We start from the raw sequence: 12518 nt of genomic DNA, 5'->3' as shown, positions 1-12518 counted from the left end.
TTGTGTGAATAAACTATACCATAAACTATAGCTACTGCATTGGTGATGATGGGAAGAAAAGCTTTATCTGAACACACTCCTCCAAGTTCATATATTTATTGTTGTGACGGATCAAAAGATGACAGAATTGTAGTGATACATATATATATATATATAATGGTAGCACAGGACAGGAGAGAGAGAGCCTGAACCGAGTTCGTTCTGGTTTTATAATCATTCACAGCAGCTTAACTTCAATAAAAAAATAATCATTTGATATTCATGTACAGTTAAAATAGATACAATATTATATAACATACATAAGTTCCTTCAAAGACAAACTTTTTTTCTGTATCATTGTTGATCCTCACTCACAGTTTTGTTTTGTTTACCCTTTGTCAAGGTAGACACTATTTTATGTGAAGAAAACTGAGATTTGTTCAATATGTTATACTGTCTTATGTTTCCAATGTTCACAAACCATGGTTTATTTGTTCACTTCTTTTTAAAGAGATATTTTCAGAAACCGAACACAACATACTGAACAAATCTTGCTCTTCTGTTTATACCTGCATAATGGATATCTGTCCCCCGTCTGCTGCAATGCTTTCTGATTCATGGCATCTACAGCTCAAAACACACTTGTGCATGAAGCAAAGTTTCCCATGAGCAGCTTCCAGGTTGTGTTCTTCTAGGGAAACCGATGGCTATGATTAAATGTAATGTAATACAGAAGCTAAAGGAAGCTAAGAGTCTTGTGTTCACAGTAAATGAGAGCTTAGGCAGTAAACTGCAGAAAATCCTTCATTATATCGTCATCATGAAGAGGAAATTGCACTGGTCTTTTCATCCCTATTGTGTCGTGTATATCCGAGTGAAACACTTCAGAAGAGAAGAGATGCTGCAAGAGGAAGTTATTATGATACGCATGAATAAAAAAACAATAATGATGTGTACCAATAAATCATTTGATAATTACTTAAATATTCCATAAAAACATGGTGACTTTAAAAGTGGACACCATAGAGAAGGCAAATAGCAAGTGTACAGTGTAAGGTCTCCTTCATATTCTCAGTGTCATTAGGCACGTTTCCATTACAGATGTGCGCAAAACTTTCGCGTTTTTTTTCTTCTAAATATCGATAAAAAACTATTGAGAAAATGACAGCGTTTCCATGAACCGATGTTATGCGACTAAACCGTCATTTTTTTCCTCTCACGATAAGCAATTCCAAAAATCATGCCAGTGGACGTTGGTAGGTTTATATATATCACAGGCACTGCACTGGACATTATTATTATTAATGGAAAGAGACGCAGGCGTGTTATCCAAGCATTATCCAAGACCCTTTTACTGTGTACGAGGTGTTTCTCCCTCAGATCTGCTTCGAGGTCTTGATTGTGGCATTTCTTTGAGGTTTAGAATCCATTATTCCTGTAATTCTTCAGTCTTACATGACTTTAATAAAGAGCTCTGTCTCGTATTCTGTCCAAACACACCGCCTCATCTACGTCAGTAATGTAAATGCGCAAAAACTGTTTCCATTGCAGGTTTGCGAAATATTTCTTTTTCGAATATCCTGAAAAACCTCCTCATGCGAGCGGGAAAACTTTTTTGCGATAAATGGGAGTTTTTGCAAAATTGACGTGTTTCCATTGGGCGTATTTTCAATTCGCAATTTCAATTTGCGCAATTTAAATGGTAATGGAAACGCGGGCTAGCGTCAGTGGCGTTACTCTGTTTATTCTGGGTTGGAGTGGATTATTAGGCCCCAGTTTCGCTCCATTTTGGTGAAGTCATCCTCCTGCTCAGCGCCTTCCTCTGAGGACTGTCTCAGGACCACGTTAGGCAGGAGTGAGACGGCTTCGGTCTGGATCTGTGGCTCGTCCTCGAGACCCAACAAGCCCATCAGAGGGATCGTCAGCTGTCGAGTCGCTGGGCTCCAGTTCAAAAATATCCGTGCTTCCACTTCCTCATGGTTCTGCTCGTCCTCACCCTCGTCCTCACAGGCGTCCTCAGGCTCAGTGGGGTCTACCGTGAGGTCTTGAGTCCTGTACGGGCTGAGCTCGGCCGGACCCTGGCCCGGGGTGTGGAAACCGGCCGGCAGCACGAGGCCGTAATCTCCAGCCTCGCTGTGAAGAGGCTCCTGTGGCCACGGCTCCAGCTCGCCGTCCTCACTCACTGAGTCTTCGTCCTCCGCTGGAAGAGCTCCGGATCCGGCCGGCGGCGGCTCGTGCTGCAGCGCATAAGACACGGTCGGCGCCGGCACAGCGTTCCGAGCCTGGGCCGCGGACGAGTCTTCAGCAGAGACGGGCTGAGGCAGAGCCGGAGGGCAGAGCGGAGACCACTCGTCTTCAAACCCACCCACTTTCAACACGTTAATGATGATTGTCGGAGGCATTTCAGGTTCGAAGGTTTGCAGCTTCTCACTTATTCGAGCCACATGCTGAAATTACAAAAAAGTACAGCTTTAAAAGTCAGCTTTATGTCTACGGCGCTTTATACAATACAAAACTATTTTCTGAATGGCCGGTAACTTAATTAAGTAAGGGTGAGAGAAAAAGTTAATCTCAAACCCTGCCTGTAACATGTATGCCATGTGTTGGTTCTGCTTTCCCTGACCCAGTTTCCCAGTGTGTCTGATTGTTGTATCCCACCACTAACTCTTTAGTCCCTGTGTGTTTAAGCCCTGAATGTTCCTCTGTTTTCTGTCCTGTCTCGTTAGTGTGTTCGCCTGCAGTTCTCCTACATGTTCCTGTTGGACTACTATTGAAAGATTATTGTTTTGTATTTCCTCAAGCGCTACTTATCATATAACACCCCGTGACAGAAGACAGGACCTCTTATTTTAACTATGAGTGGTCTGACATTATCAAGTATGTCCCTCACTTTACAGAAACCCATCTAGAGCGTGCACACATACACTATGTGAAGTAATCCAAGTAAACTAATCAAAGTGTTTTGGTTTTCGAGAAAATGACTTGTTAATCAGCCCAGTCTGCAGGATTAGCAGATCAACAGGCGTAAAGGAGGGCAAAACCACCCAGCCTGACCCCCCGTTACTTCAAATATTTTATTTTTATTTTTACCCAAAATAGGATGAGTAAGAAGCTCCAGGAAAATATGGACAAAGACATCCAGCAATAGCTATAGCTGAATAAAATGCAGATAGAGACACTTTGACTGATTAAACATGAAGATAATTAATGACCGTTGTAAAAGAATGATGGTTTATCTGTGTTCTTCAAGCCCATCTCGGGTATTTTAATAAGGATAATGTATTTTTATAATGCAATACCAATTGATATATCACTGTATACAATATTATAAAATAATATAATTTCTATTTTACTGATAGCATTTTTTTTTCTTCACGATTTCTATAGATATGGCAATATATTATATTTACTGACCCCAAACATTTGCATGGTAGTGCGTATCAGATATTAGTTACACTTTATTTTGTGATTTAATTTGAATGGAAACTAAATGTGGACGAGCACACAGAAAATGGCACCAACAAACACACACTACTGTTCGGGGTCAGTAAAGTAAGGACTGGGTCTTTTGGGGTCAAAAAGTAATACTTTTACTGAGCAAGGGTGCATTAAATAAGATTAAAAGTGACAGTAAAGACATAATATTTTATATACTCTACCGTTCAAAAGTTTTAGATCGGTAAGATTTTTAATGTTTTTAAGAGAAGTCTCTTCTGCTCACCAAGGCTGCATTTATTTGATTAAAAATACAAACTAAAACAGTAATATTGTGAAATATTATTCCAATGTAAATCATCTGTGTTCTATGTGAATATACGGTAAAGTGTAATTTATTCCTGTGATCAAAGCTGAATTACAGCATCATTACTCCAGTCTTCAGTGTCACATGATCCTTCACAAATCACTCTAATATGATGATCTGATGCTCAAGAAACATTTATGATTATTATCAATGTTGAAAACTGTTTTTTACATTTGTATTTGATGATGCTATGATGAATAGAAAGTTCAAAAGAACAGCATTATCTGAAATCTAAAGCTTTTGTAACATTAAACACTACCGTTCAAGAGTTTGGGGTCAGTAAGAATTTAAAATGTATTTTTGGGGGAAAGAAATAAAGTAAATCAATACTTTTATTCATCAAGGACGAGTTAAACTGATCAAAAGTTACAGTAAAGACATTTATAATGTTAGAAAATATTCTATTTTAAATAAATGCTGTTCTTTTGAACTTTCTATTCATCAAAAGAATTTTGACAAATATAATGCAGCACGGTATCAACACTGATAATAATCATAAATGTTTCTTGATCATCAAATCATCATATTAGAGTGATTTGTGAAGGATCATGTGACACTGAAGACTGGAGTAATGATGCTGAACATCAGCTTTGATCACAGGAATAAATTACACTTTACTGTATATTCACATAGAACACAGATGATTTAAATTGGAATAATATTTCACAATATTACTGTTTTTTTATTGTTTTTATCAAATAAATGCAGCCTTGGTGAGCAGAAGAGACTTCTTTTAAAAACATAAAAAAATCTTACTGACCCCAAACTTTTGAACGGTAGTGTACATAAAGCTTTTTCCCCTTCTTTTTTTAATTAAAAGGTGCCAGTGTGCCATTCTGTTTCGGATAAATGCAATGCCTGTTAACTGGTGGTGTCCTAATCAGCTGCTGATAAGCCCAAGACAAATAAGCCTCTGAGAGATTGTGGTCATCTAACAGCGTGTGTTTGCTTCACTGCGTGTGTGTGTGTGGTCTCTTACAGCGCTCTTGGGCAGGGTCTGCCTGTGGTCGGTGATGTAGCAGTGGACGAGCCCGGCCAGCACCGCCAGCACACACAGACAGAGCGCAGATGGCAGCACTCCTCCCAGCATGGCAGCCAGCAGCTGATCCCTGAACGGGTCTATAGCACAGGGAAGACATCAGCATCAGCTTACACATTAACACACACACACACACTCAGAGCGTCTGAAGACGAGGAAGTCCAGCTCAGAGCACGCTGGGAAAACACCTCAGTCATAGTCAAGCATATTATGCAAAACTGATAAAGGGTTTAAAACAACAGCAAAGGTTTCCTCGACTTGTCCGGTCACTTGTGTCAATCAAATCCTGCTCAAACCTGTTCACCTGACAATCTGAAAGTGAAAACTCAAGGATGGAGGTACCTTTGGGAGTCTCGACACACAGCCACTCGCTGGGTTTGTAGGCCAGAGGGAGAGACTCGGATTTGGCATGAACCACCACGCAGAACCGTGTGGAAAAGTCCAGAGGGCCCAGCCACAAGCTCCCGTTCGTGAGACGCATGTGAATCTGGGAAAACAACCAGTTTAATTCGGCTGAGTAACCCACACTCTTACAAAACAAAGGTTCAAAATGTGTTTTTCACAGATAGGAACCTTATTGTGAACAGATCTTAAAGTCCCCCGTGGTGTAAATCCAGCGTTTAATGTAGTTTATGTGTCTATATGGTGTTTTTAATACGCTTTAAGACAAAGCATGTGTAAGTTCATAAGTCGACACCATTGCTGAGTATTTCCTCCTTAAAACTGCAGTGAACCAAAGACAGTCTCAAAAACACGCTTTGAAATCGCTGGTGTTTCTGACGTCACAAACTACCTTGTAACCAATCAGATCAACGTGTGATCGTCAACCAGTGGATCACTGAGCTGAGAGAGTGAGTGGAGGCGGGGCTCATTTGCATATTCATAGAACCGCGCATACTAAATGAGGCGAGGGTGTCGAGTTACAGTCAAGATATTTTAAGGCATGGAGACATTTTTTTTTTCGTTTAAAAACATTTAAATATGTAATTTTGGTGATCAGAGATGAGTTTTAAGGGATAAAATGATAGAACACAGGGGGACTTTAAAGAACCATTTTTTCTTAGTGTGAAGAACGTTTTAAACACCGTTTTCCATTATAAAGAAGCTTCTGTGGAATAGGAAGGTTCTTCATGGAACCACCGATGCAAATACAGAAGCTTATAAGGAGCACTAACCGTGTGATTGCTCCTGCTGTTGAACACAGAGACGTTATAGATCATGTGTGAGAAGATCCTCCACAGCGACTCCTTTTTCTTCCTCCTCTTGGTTCTCCATCTGAAGGGCCCCTTTATGGTGACGTTCATGTAGTTGTGCAGCAGATTGACTTCCACCAGCGGCGCTCCGATGACCGCTGCGGGACAGAGATTGAAGAGAGCTGCTAATCATTTGCCTTTATGAGGGTCAGAGTTCAGTGACGGCAGCCTTGTGTTTGCTTTCACCTGTGATTACTCATGTAAGGCATAACCGAGAAGTCAACGTGAGAAAGAGTCTGCACAATATAAACACAAAGACATCTCTACATCTCAGTGTGAAACATTCCTCTTGAACAATTCAATACATCCTGAGTCACTACATTCCAGCACGACTATCCCTCCAGTTTACAGGGTGTTGCAGGGTTGGACTGGAGAAAGAAATACACCTATAGCTCGGAATACTTAATTATGTGGATTAAAGCATTTGTCTTTCTGTTTCTTAACATATCAAATGACCGCATTTATAGGTTTACAACTTGTGAAACAAGCTTTGTTGAACACATGTTTGTCGGGAAACCTCACGAGAGCTCAGATTTCTCTCTGTCGACTGGCGTGAAACACGTGAAACAACTGAAACTGCGGTTGCTTAGCAACTCCACATATTTCACGTGTCAGCTGGTCATTATCACACAATACTTGACAGGCTGATCTGAACTCAAAGTTTATTGTGCAATAACCGGCCGGCCTGGCTGTCCATAATCTCACTCGTTTACATGGAAATATTGGTTTGAGTTCAAATTATTTTATACTTTTATTACACAAGAAGAATGAAGAAGCGAGGAGTGTCCAGGAAAACTGAATCGATGTATCTGATCAAACTGTGTTTATTGTGCACTGTATGTTCTCATGCTTATTACAAGTTTACTTACCAAATCAATGAATAAATATTTTGAAATGAAATACGGATTTAAGGCGAGACTCGGCAGGCAAAAACATCTTTTTTTTTTACTGGTCAATTTTGAGATTTTGGTAGCCTAGAGCGCCGTCTGGTGTCAAAGCTAGCCTAGAGCGCCGTCTGGTGTCAAAACTAGCCTAGAGCGCCGTCTGGTGTCAAAACTAGCCTAGAGCGCCGTCTGGTGTTAAAACTAGCCTAGAGCGCCGTCTGGTGTTAAAAACTAGCCTAGAGCGCCGTCTGCTGTTAAAAACTAGCCTAGAGCGCCGTCTGGTGTTAAAGCTAGCCTAGAGCGCCGTCTGGTGTTAAAACTAGCCTAGAGCGCCGTCCGCTGTTAAAAACTAGCCTAGAGCGCCGTCCGCTGTTAAAAACTAGCCTAGAGCGCCGTCCGCTGTTAAAACTAGCCTAGAGCGCCGTCTGCTGTTAAAGAGAGCGCCGTCTGCTGTTAAAAACTAGCCTAGAGCGCCGTCTGCTGTTAAAAACTAGCCTAGAGCGCCGTCTGCTGTTAAAGCTAGCCTAGAGCGCCGTCTGCCGTTAAAAACTAGCCTAGAGCGCCGTCTGCCGTTAAAAACTAGCCTAGAGCGCCGTCTGCCGTTAAAAACTAGCCTAGAGCGCCGTCTGCCGTTAAAACTAGCCTAGAGCGCCGTCTGCCGTTAAAGCTAGCCTAGAGCGCCGTCTGCCATTAAAAACTAGCCTAGAGCGCCGTCTGCTGTTAAAAACTAGCCTAGAGCGCCGTCTGCTGTTAAAGCTAGCCTAGAGCGCCGTCTGCTGTTAAACACTAAGCTTAGAATCGATTCGCAATGCATTCGAAAAAAATTGGATGAATTGGATGGAGAAATCGCGATGAATTGATATATTGTCCCAGCCCTAGTTGTCACTCTTCATGTTTTCTGGGTTGGTAGATGCACCGGGGACCCGAAGTCAGATTCTCATGATATGTCCCCTTTAATAAACAGTGATAAACAAAGTACCAAAACAGAAGTGGTTCATCAGTAACTCACTGTCGGTCATCGGACTGAATCTGTGTGTGGTCTCGCTCCAGAGGGAGTGTGTGTGTGCGCTGACGGCTCTGACTCTGGCGTAGTACTCCTCGTCCTGGTCAAAGGTCTCCTGAGACACGTCACACTCGCTCTGTGTGATGGAGCCGCACTGCTCCACACGCCTCCATCGCAGCCGCCCGCTGCCGCTCGCCTCCTCATCGCCGTATCTGCAGGAAAACAGTTCTTCACGTCTCATTACAGGTTCAGGAAAGCAGAAACACTGTCTGTCTGTGCTCTCACTACTCCTTCACCCCTCCCTATTCTAGCTTGAACTATTCTGGGGTGTTTCCTAAAAGCATCGCTATGTTTGCAAGTTCCGTCGTTATCAGCAGTTCAACGAGTCTGTGTTTCCCCGAAACCATCAGTTAACAAACATTCGCAAACAGCATCGCAGACTTGTGTGTTTGAGACGACAGCTCTCAAGCTGTGGTTAGAAGAAGAGTTTCTAATTTGCATGACATGTGGACTCAATAAATCCTGATCTTGAGCAAAATAAGCAAGCTGACATTCAGTACAACCTGTGTCTTTTATTTAGAATACAAATGTCATTTACGTCGTTTAGTTTGTCAAGAGATTTAAAGAGTCGTTTCTGAAGAGTGCGCATGTGTGAACGAGCTCTAATGTAAGAACGAGCCTATGACTGAATCTGGAAAATAAAGCAAAATAATAGAAAAATGAGAAATAGTCCTCAGATGCCATCTCTGTAATTTATAGCAAAACGTAAAAAAAAACTTAAAGTAGTTATTATTAAGTTATTACTTAATGTAGTGGTTACATCATTAACCAACGTGGTTGAACAACCAATATGCTTTCGGGAAACAGTCGTGACTAGCTAGTTGATTTCTTCAGCGATGCATCTAACGAGTACTAACGAGTTACGGCGCTGTACGGGAAACACACCCCTGAACAGCTGAAACTCTGTGTTACTAGCACTTCTTGTCTTTATTGCCTCTTTAAAGGGATATACTTCACCTCTGGAAAGATGTGTATTTAAAATGGGTCATTTATGTAGAAGAAATGTGAAATTATTTTTGAATTTGGAGCTTTCTAGACTGAGAAAAGCCAGAAAATGTATTTTTGACTTATGTGGATGAAAGACAACAACTCCCAGAATGCACTTGCTTCGCTGCTCTACGAGGCCACTCCCAAGCCACGCCTACCGGTAAGAGCGCGCAGTTTAAAACAACAAGGCTAGGCTACTAGTGAGTCTCTGTGACGAGTCTGCCCGGGATTTCGAGATCGCCCAAAATGTCCGCGATTCGGCTTCTGCGTTCTACAGTCGCCATTCCTCATGTTTACTGTGGCGAGCAGGACGAGGCTAAGGGGCGCGGGAGAACGGCACGAGGCCGATGGCGTGATTACTGATGAGACACACCGGTCTCGTATCTCTCACGGAGGAGCGGGAATTTTCAACCGATCACTTGTTTAGCGTTCATGTAAACACTACATTCAGATTCACCAATCGGAGTGAATTCAGTTAGACTGAAACAAAAGGTGTGCATGTAAACAATGAATGGCGACTGCAGAAAGCAAAAGCTGAAAAGCTGAAAGGAAAAAGAGGATGGTAACCCCTACTACTCAGCTTTCTCCAACTACTACTCAGCTTTCTCCACAGAGCAAGAGCCTGCTAGCTTAGCTTCCAAAGAAAGATGGCTGACACTATGTGTACATTCTGTGAGTGAGATCCCATCCTCTATGGGTGGGTTGAGGACATGCGGGACAGCTCCTCCTACTGGCTGTAGTCTCTCGCCTCTGGACAAAAAATCCTCCGTTGACACAAAATGACGATTTTTGTGTCATCTGAGGATTTTTTCCAGACAAAAAAATACATAAATCTCTCGTCTCAGGGGGATATGAGGGAGGAAAGCACGGTAATTCAGAAATACTACAGGTTTTCTACTGATATAAAGCTTAATGCTACATCCTGAAGTATCCCTTTAAAATAAACCACTTGCTGTATTCCTCATTTGTGTAAAAAGGATAAAAGCGTACATTTTGGTTTGTGGGGGTCGGTCCATATTTGGACAAGAAAAGCATGTGTACAAAAAAGGCTGCGACTGGGCTTGACACTAAGGACTGCCCAATGGCCGCCGTAAACATTTGTTCACAGTTGACGCAGCCGTCTCTTGCCCGTTCGGCCCAGTTCTGCATCATGAAAGTTTATCATTTGCACGTGTTTTTAAGCCTTGCCAATTTAAACATTCAAGCGCAAGAAGATGCAAAATTGAACTCAATTCAATAGTGTGAGAAGTCTGATCACCCGAAGCGCGCACGCAGAAAGCCTCCTCTCAGACAGCGTGTGAGTGCTGAATCGAGCTCTCTTTCACATCCTCTTGCACTTGAATGGACACTTTCACACACAATTACGTCAAAAAAATGCTGGTCTGGGCGAGTATCCTAGTAAACGTAGTCTGTTATATCTCAAGTGAACATAAACAGTTGAGAAACTAAAAGCATGTGTAACAGTACACTGGATCCGTGCAGCTCTTAAAGTGACAGCAGCCTAATATATTCCTGCTGCCGTCTGTTATCGATCTTAATCTGACAACAAAAGACAAAGATAAAATAACTGGGAAGAAAAAAAATGACTGAATAACTCTAATAAGGATTAATCTATATTTAATTTAAACAATGAAAACTATACAGTGCCATTTTAAAAAGAACAGAATTTTCTTTGCAATAAGTGTAAATAATTGATGCTATTTGCACCTCAGTATTTTAGTACATTATGAAACAGTATGCAATAATAACATAAATGATATATTGATTAAATAAATGACAATAAATCCCATCCCGATAAACACTCCATTGTTAAATAACCGTAAGGCCCTTTATTTCCACTTTTCACATATTTTCTTCATATTTATTGAATATAAATGCCTTTCCAATCTGATATTCAATGTGAAAAGGTAGAAGAACGAGACAAAAGGCGGATTTGAACCCCGGATTCGAAGTATTTGTGTTTGATTCGACTCACTTGGCATATTCCACAGAGAAGACGGTGTCGTTGGGAGATCCTTCTCCTGGCGTCCATTTCACGACGTTCCTCAGGTTCACGGAGGAGAAGTGGACGTCTCGAGGCTCCGGCGGTCCCTCAACTGATGCTGTTGAACAGATGAACACGAGACAGAATACTCTCTCTTATTATTATGCACACAGGCCATGTTCACATTACTGACTCGTTGGATCGGTTCCAAAACTTCACAGCGAGCGGCTGCAGGAAATGCAGTGAAGTTCAGGCATTGTTGAAATAAATCAGATTTGATGAAACCACAGGAAGAGGCACAAGGGTGTTAGACGGGTGAATCTGCTTCCTGTTGTTCCAGAACACCAACAGATCATCACACTCTTGACATTCACCTCAGAAACCCAGAGGATCATAATAAAGATCAACACATGCGTTAATGTGAACGATGCCGTGCTGTAAAAGAGGCTTTATGAGGGAAAGTAATAAAAAAAAGATAAAGATAATTGCGACTTTATAGGCTATCACGCAATTCTGACTCTCTTTTTCCCGGGATTGCGTGATATAAACTGGAAAAAAGAATTAATTACTTTAATAAGTCGCAATTACTTTGAGGAACAACAATCTAATAAAAAGCTTCAATAGAAACACCTTTCTTGAAATAGCTCCAAACAGACTTAAAATGACAGATGTTTGTAAGCTTCATTAGCCTACTTATATTGTTATAATATTTTTTAATCACATACTATGATATTATTGTAATAATATCTATGTCTATATAAGATTTATAGACTCTCCATCTCAGAATGAACAGGCGACATTAAAAGTAAAATATTTAAACAAGGGGACAGACAGGGGTGCCGAGAGAGAGAGAGAGAGAGAGAGAGAGAGAGAGAGAGAGAGAGAGAGAGAGAGAGAGAGAGAGAGATTTACCTGTCGCTCCTCTCGTGAGCAAACACAGCGCGATCACTAACACGGTCTCCATAGCTCCACACGCGTAACCCTGATCATTCTGTCCTGATGTTGACTCTGGTGAGAGCTGGAGTCCTCTACATGTCTCTGGAGAGCTGATGGAGCGACCGCAGCTCTCGGCTCTCCGCTACAGAGTCCCTCACCTCACCTCTGCTCCTGCTGCAGGTGTTGCTGCGCTCACGTGACCCGCCCCAGCCAACCGCTGCAGAGGCGTGGGAGGTTTCCTAGCAACGCCAACACGACCTAATTAATATTTATGAGACAAGTCTTCAAAATAACTTTAACGTTTTAAAAGAATTTTAAAAATGTGATGCCATCTTACAGTCTACATTACAACGTCTTACATACGAGCTGAATTCATATTGAGCTGTTTCCCCCTCGAGGGTAGTTCAGTAGCACTGTGTGTGTGGTATGACAGCAGACTGGTTATACTGGTGAGACTTCATTACATACCTGAATGAATGAGAGTGACGAACTCACAATCTGATTCTGTCAATGTCAATATCTATCTATCAAGTCAAGTCATCTTCATTTATATAGCGCTTTTAACAATGTAGATTGTTTCAAAGCAGCTTT

General features: G+C 41.7%; 2 protein-coding genes across 2 annotated transcripts in view; one reads left to right on the top strand and one right to left on the bottom strand.

Annotated features, from left to right (window-relative positions):
• The window catches only part of LOC311304860 (dynein axonemal intermediate chain 1-like), a 674193-nt gene that overhangs the window by 102969 nt on the left and 558706 nt on the right, over positions 1-12518 (top strand). The window lies entirely within an intron of this gene.
• On the bottom strand, positions 81-12092 carry il20ra (interleukin 20 receptor, alpha). Its single transcript, XM_084432186.1, has 7 exons — positions 11904-12092; positions 10983-11109; positions 7967-8172; positions 5996-6171; positions 5163-5307; positions 4761-4900; positions 81-2426 (listed from the first exon to the last, which is right to left on the bottom strand). The coding sequence occupies exons 1-7, from the start codon at positions 11953-11955 to the stop codon at positions 1722-1724; spliced, it is 1551 nt and encodes a 516-aa protein (XP_084288312.1). The 5' UTR covers positions 11956-12092; the 3' UTR covers positions 81-1721.

This window comes from Rutilus rutilus, assembly GCF_951802725.1.
Source record: "Rutilus rutilus genome assembly, chromosome: 15".
Taxonomy (NCBI): domain Eukaryota; kingdom Metazoa; phylum Chordata; class Actinopteri; order Cypriniformes; family Leuciscidae; genus Rutilus; species Rutilus rutilus.
Note: the sequence above shows the minus strand (reverse complement) of the source record. Positions and strands in the feature narration are given on the sequence as shown.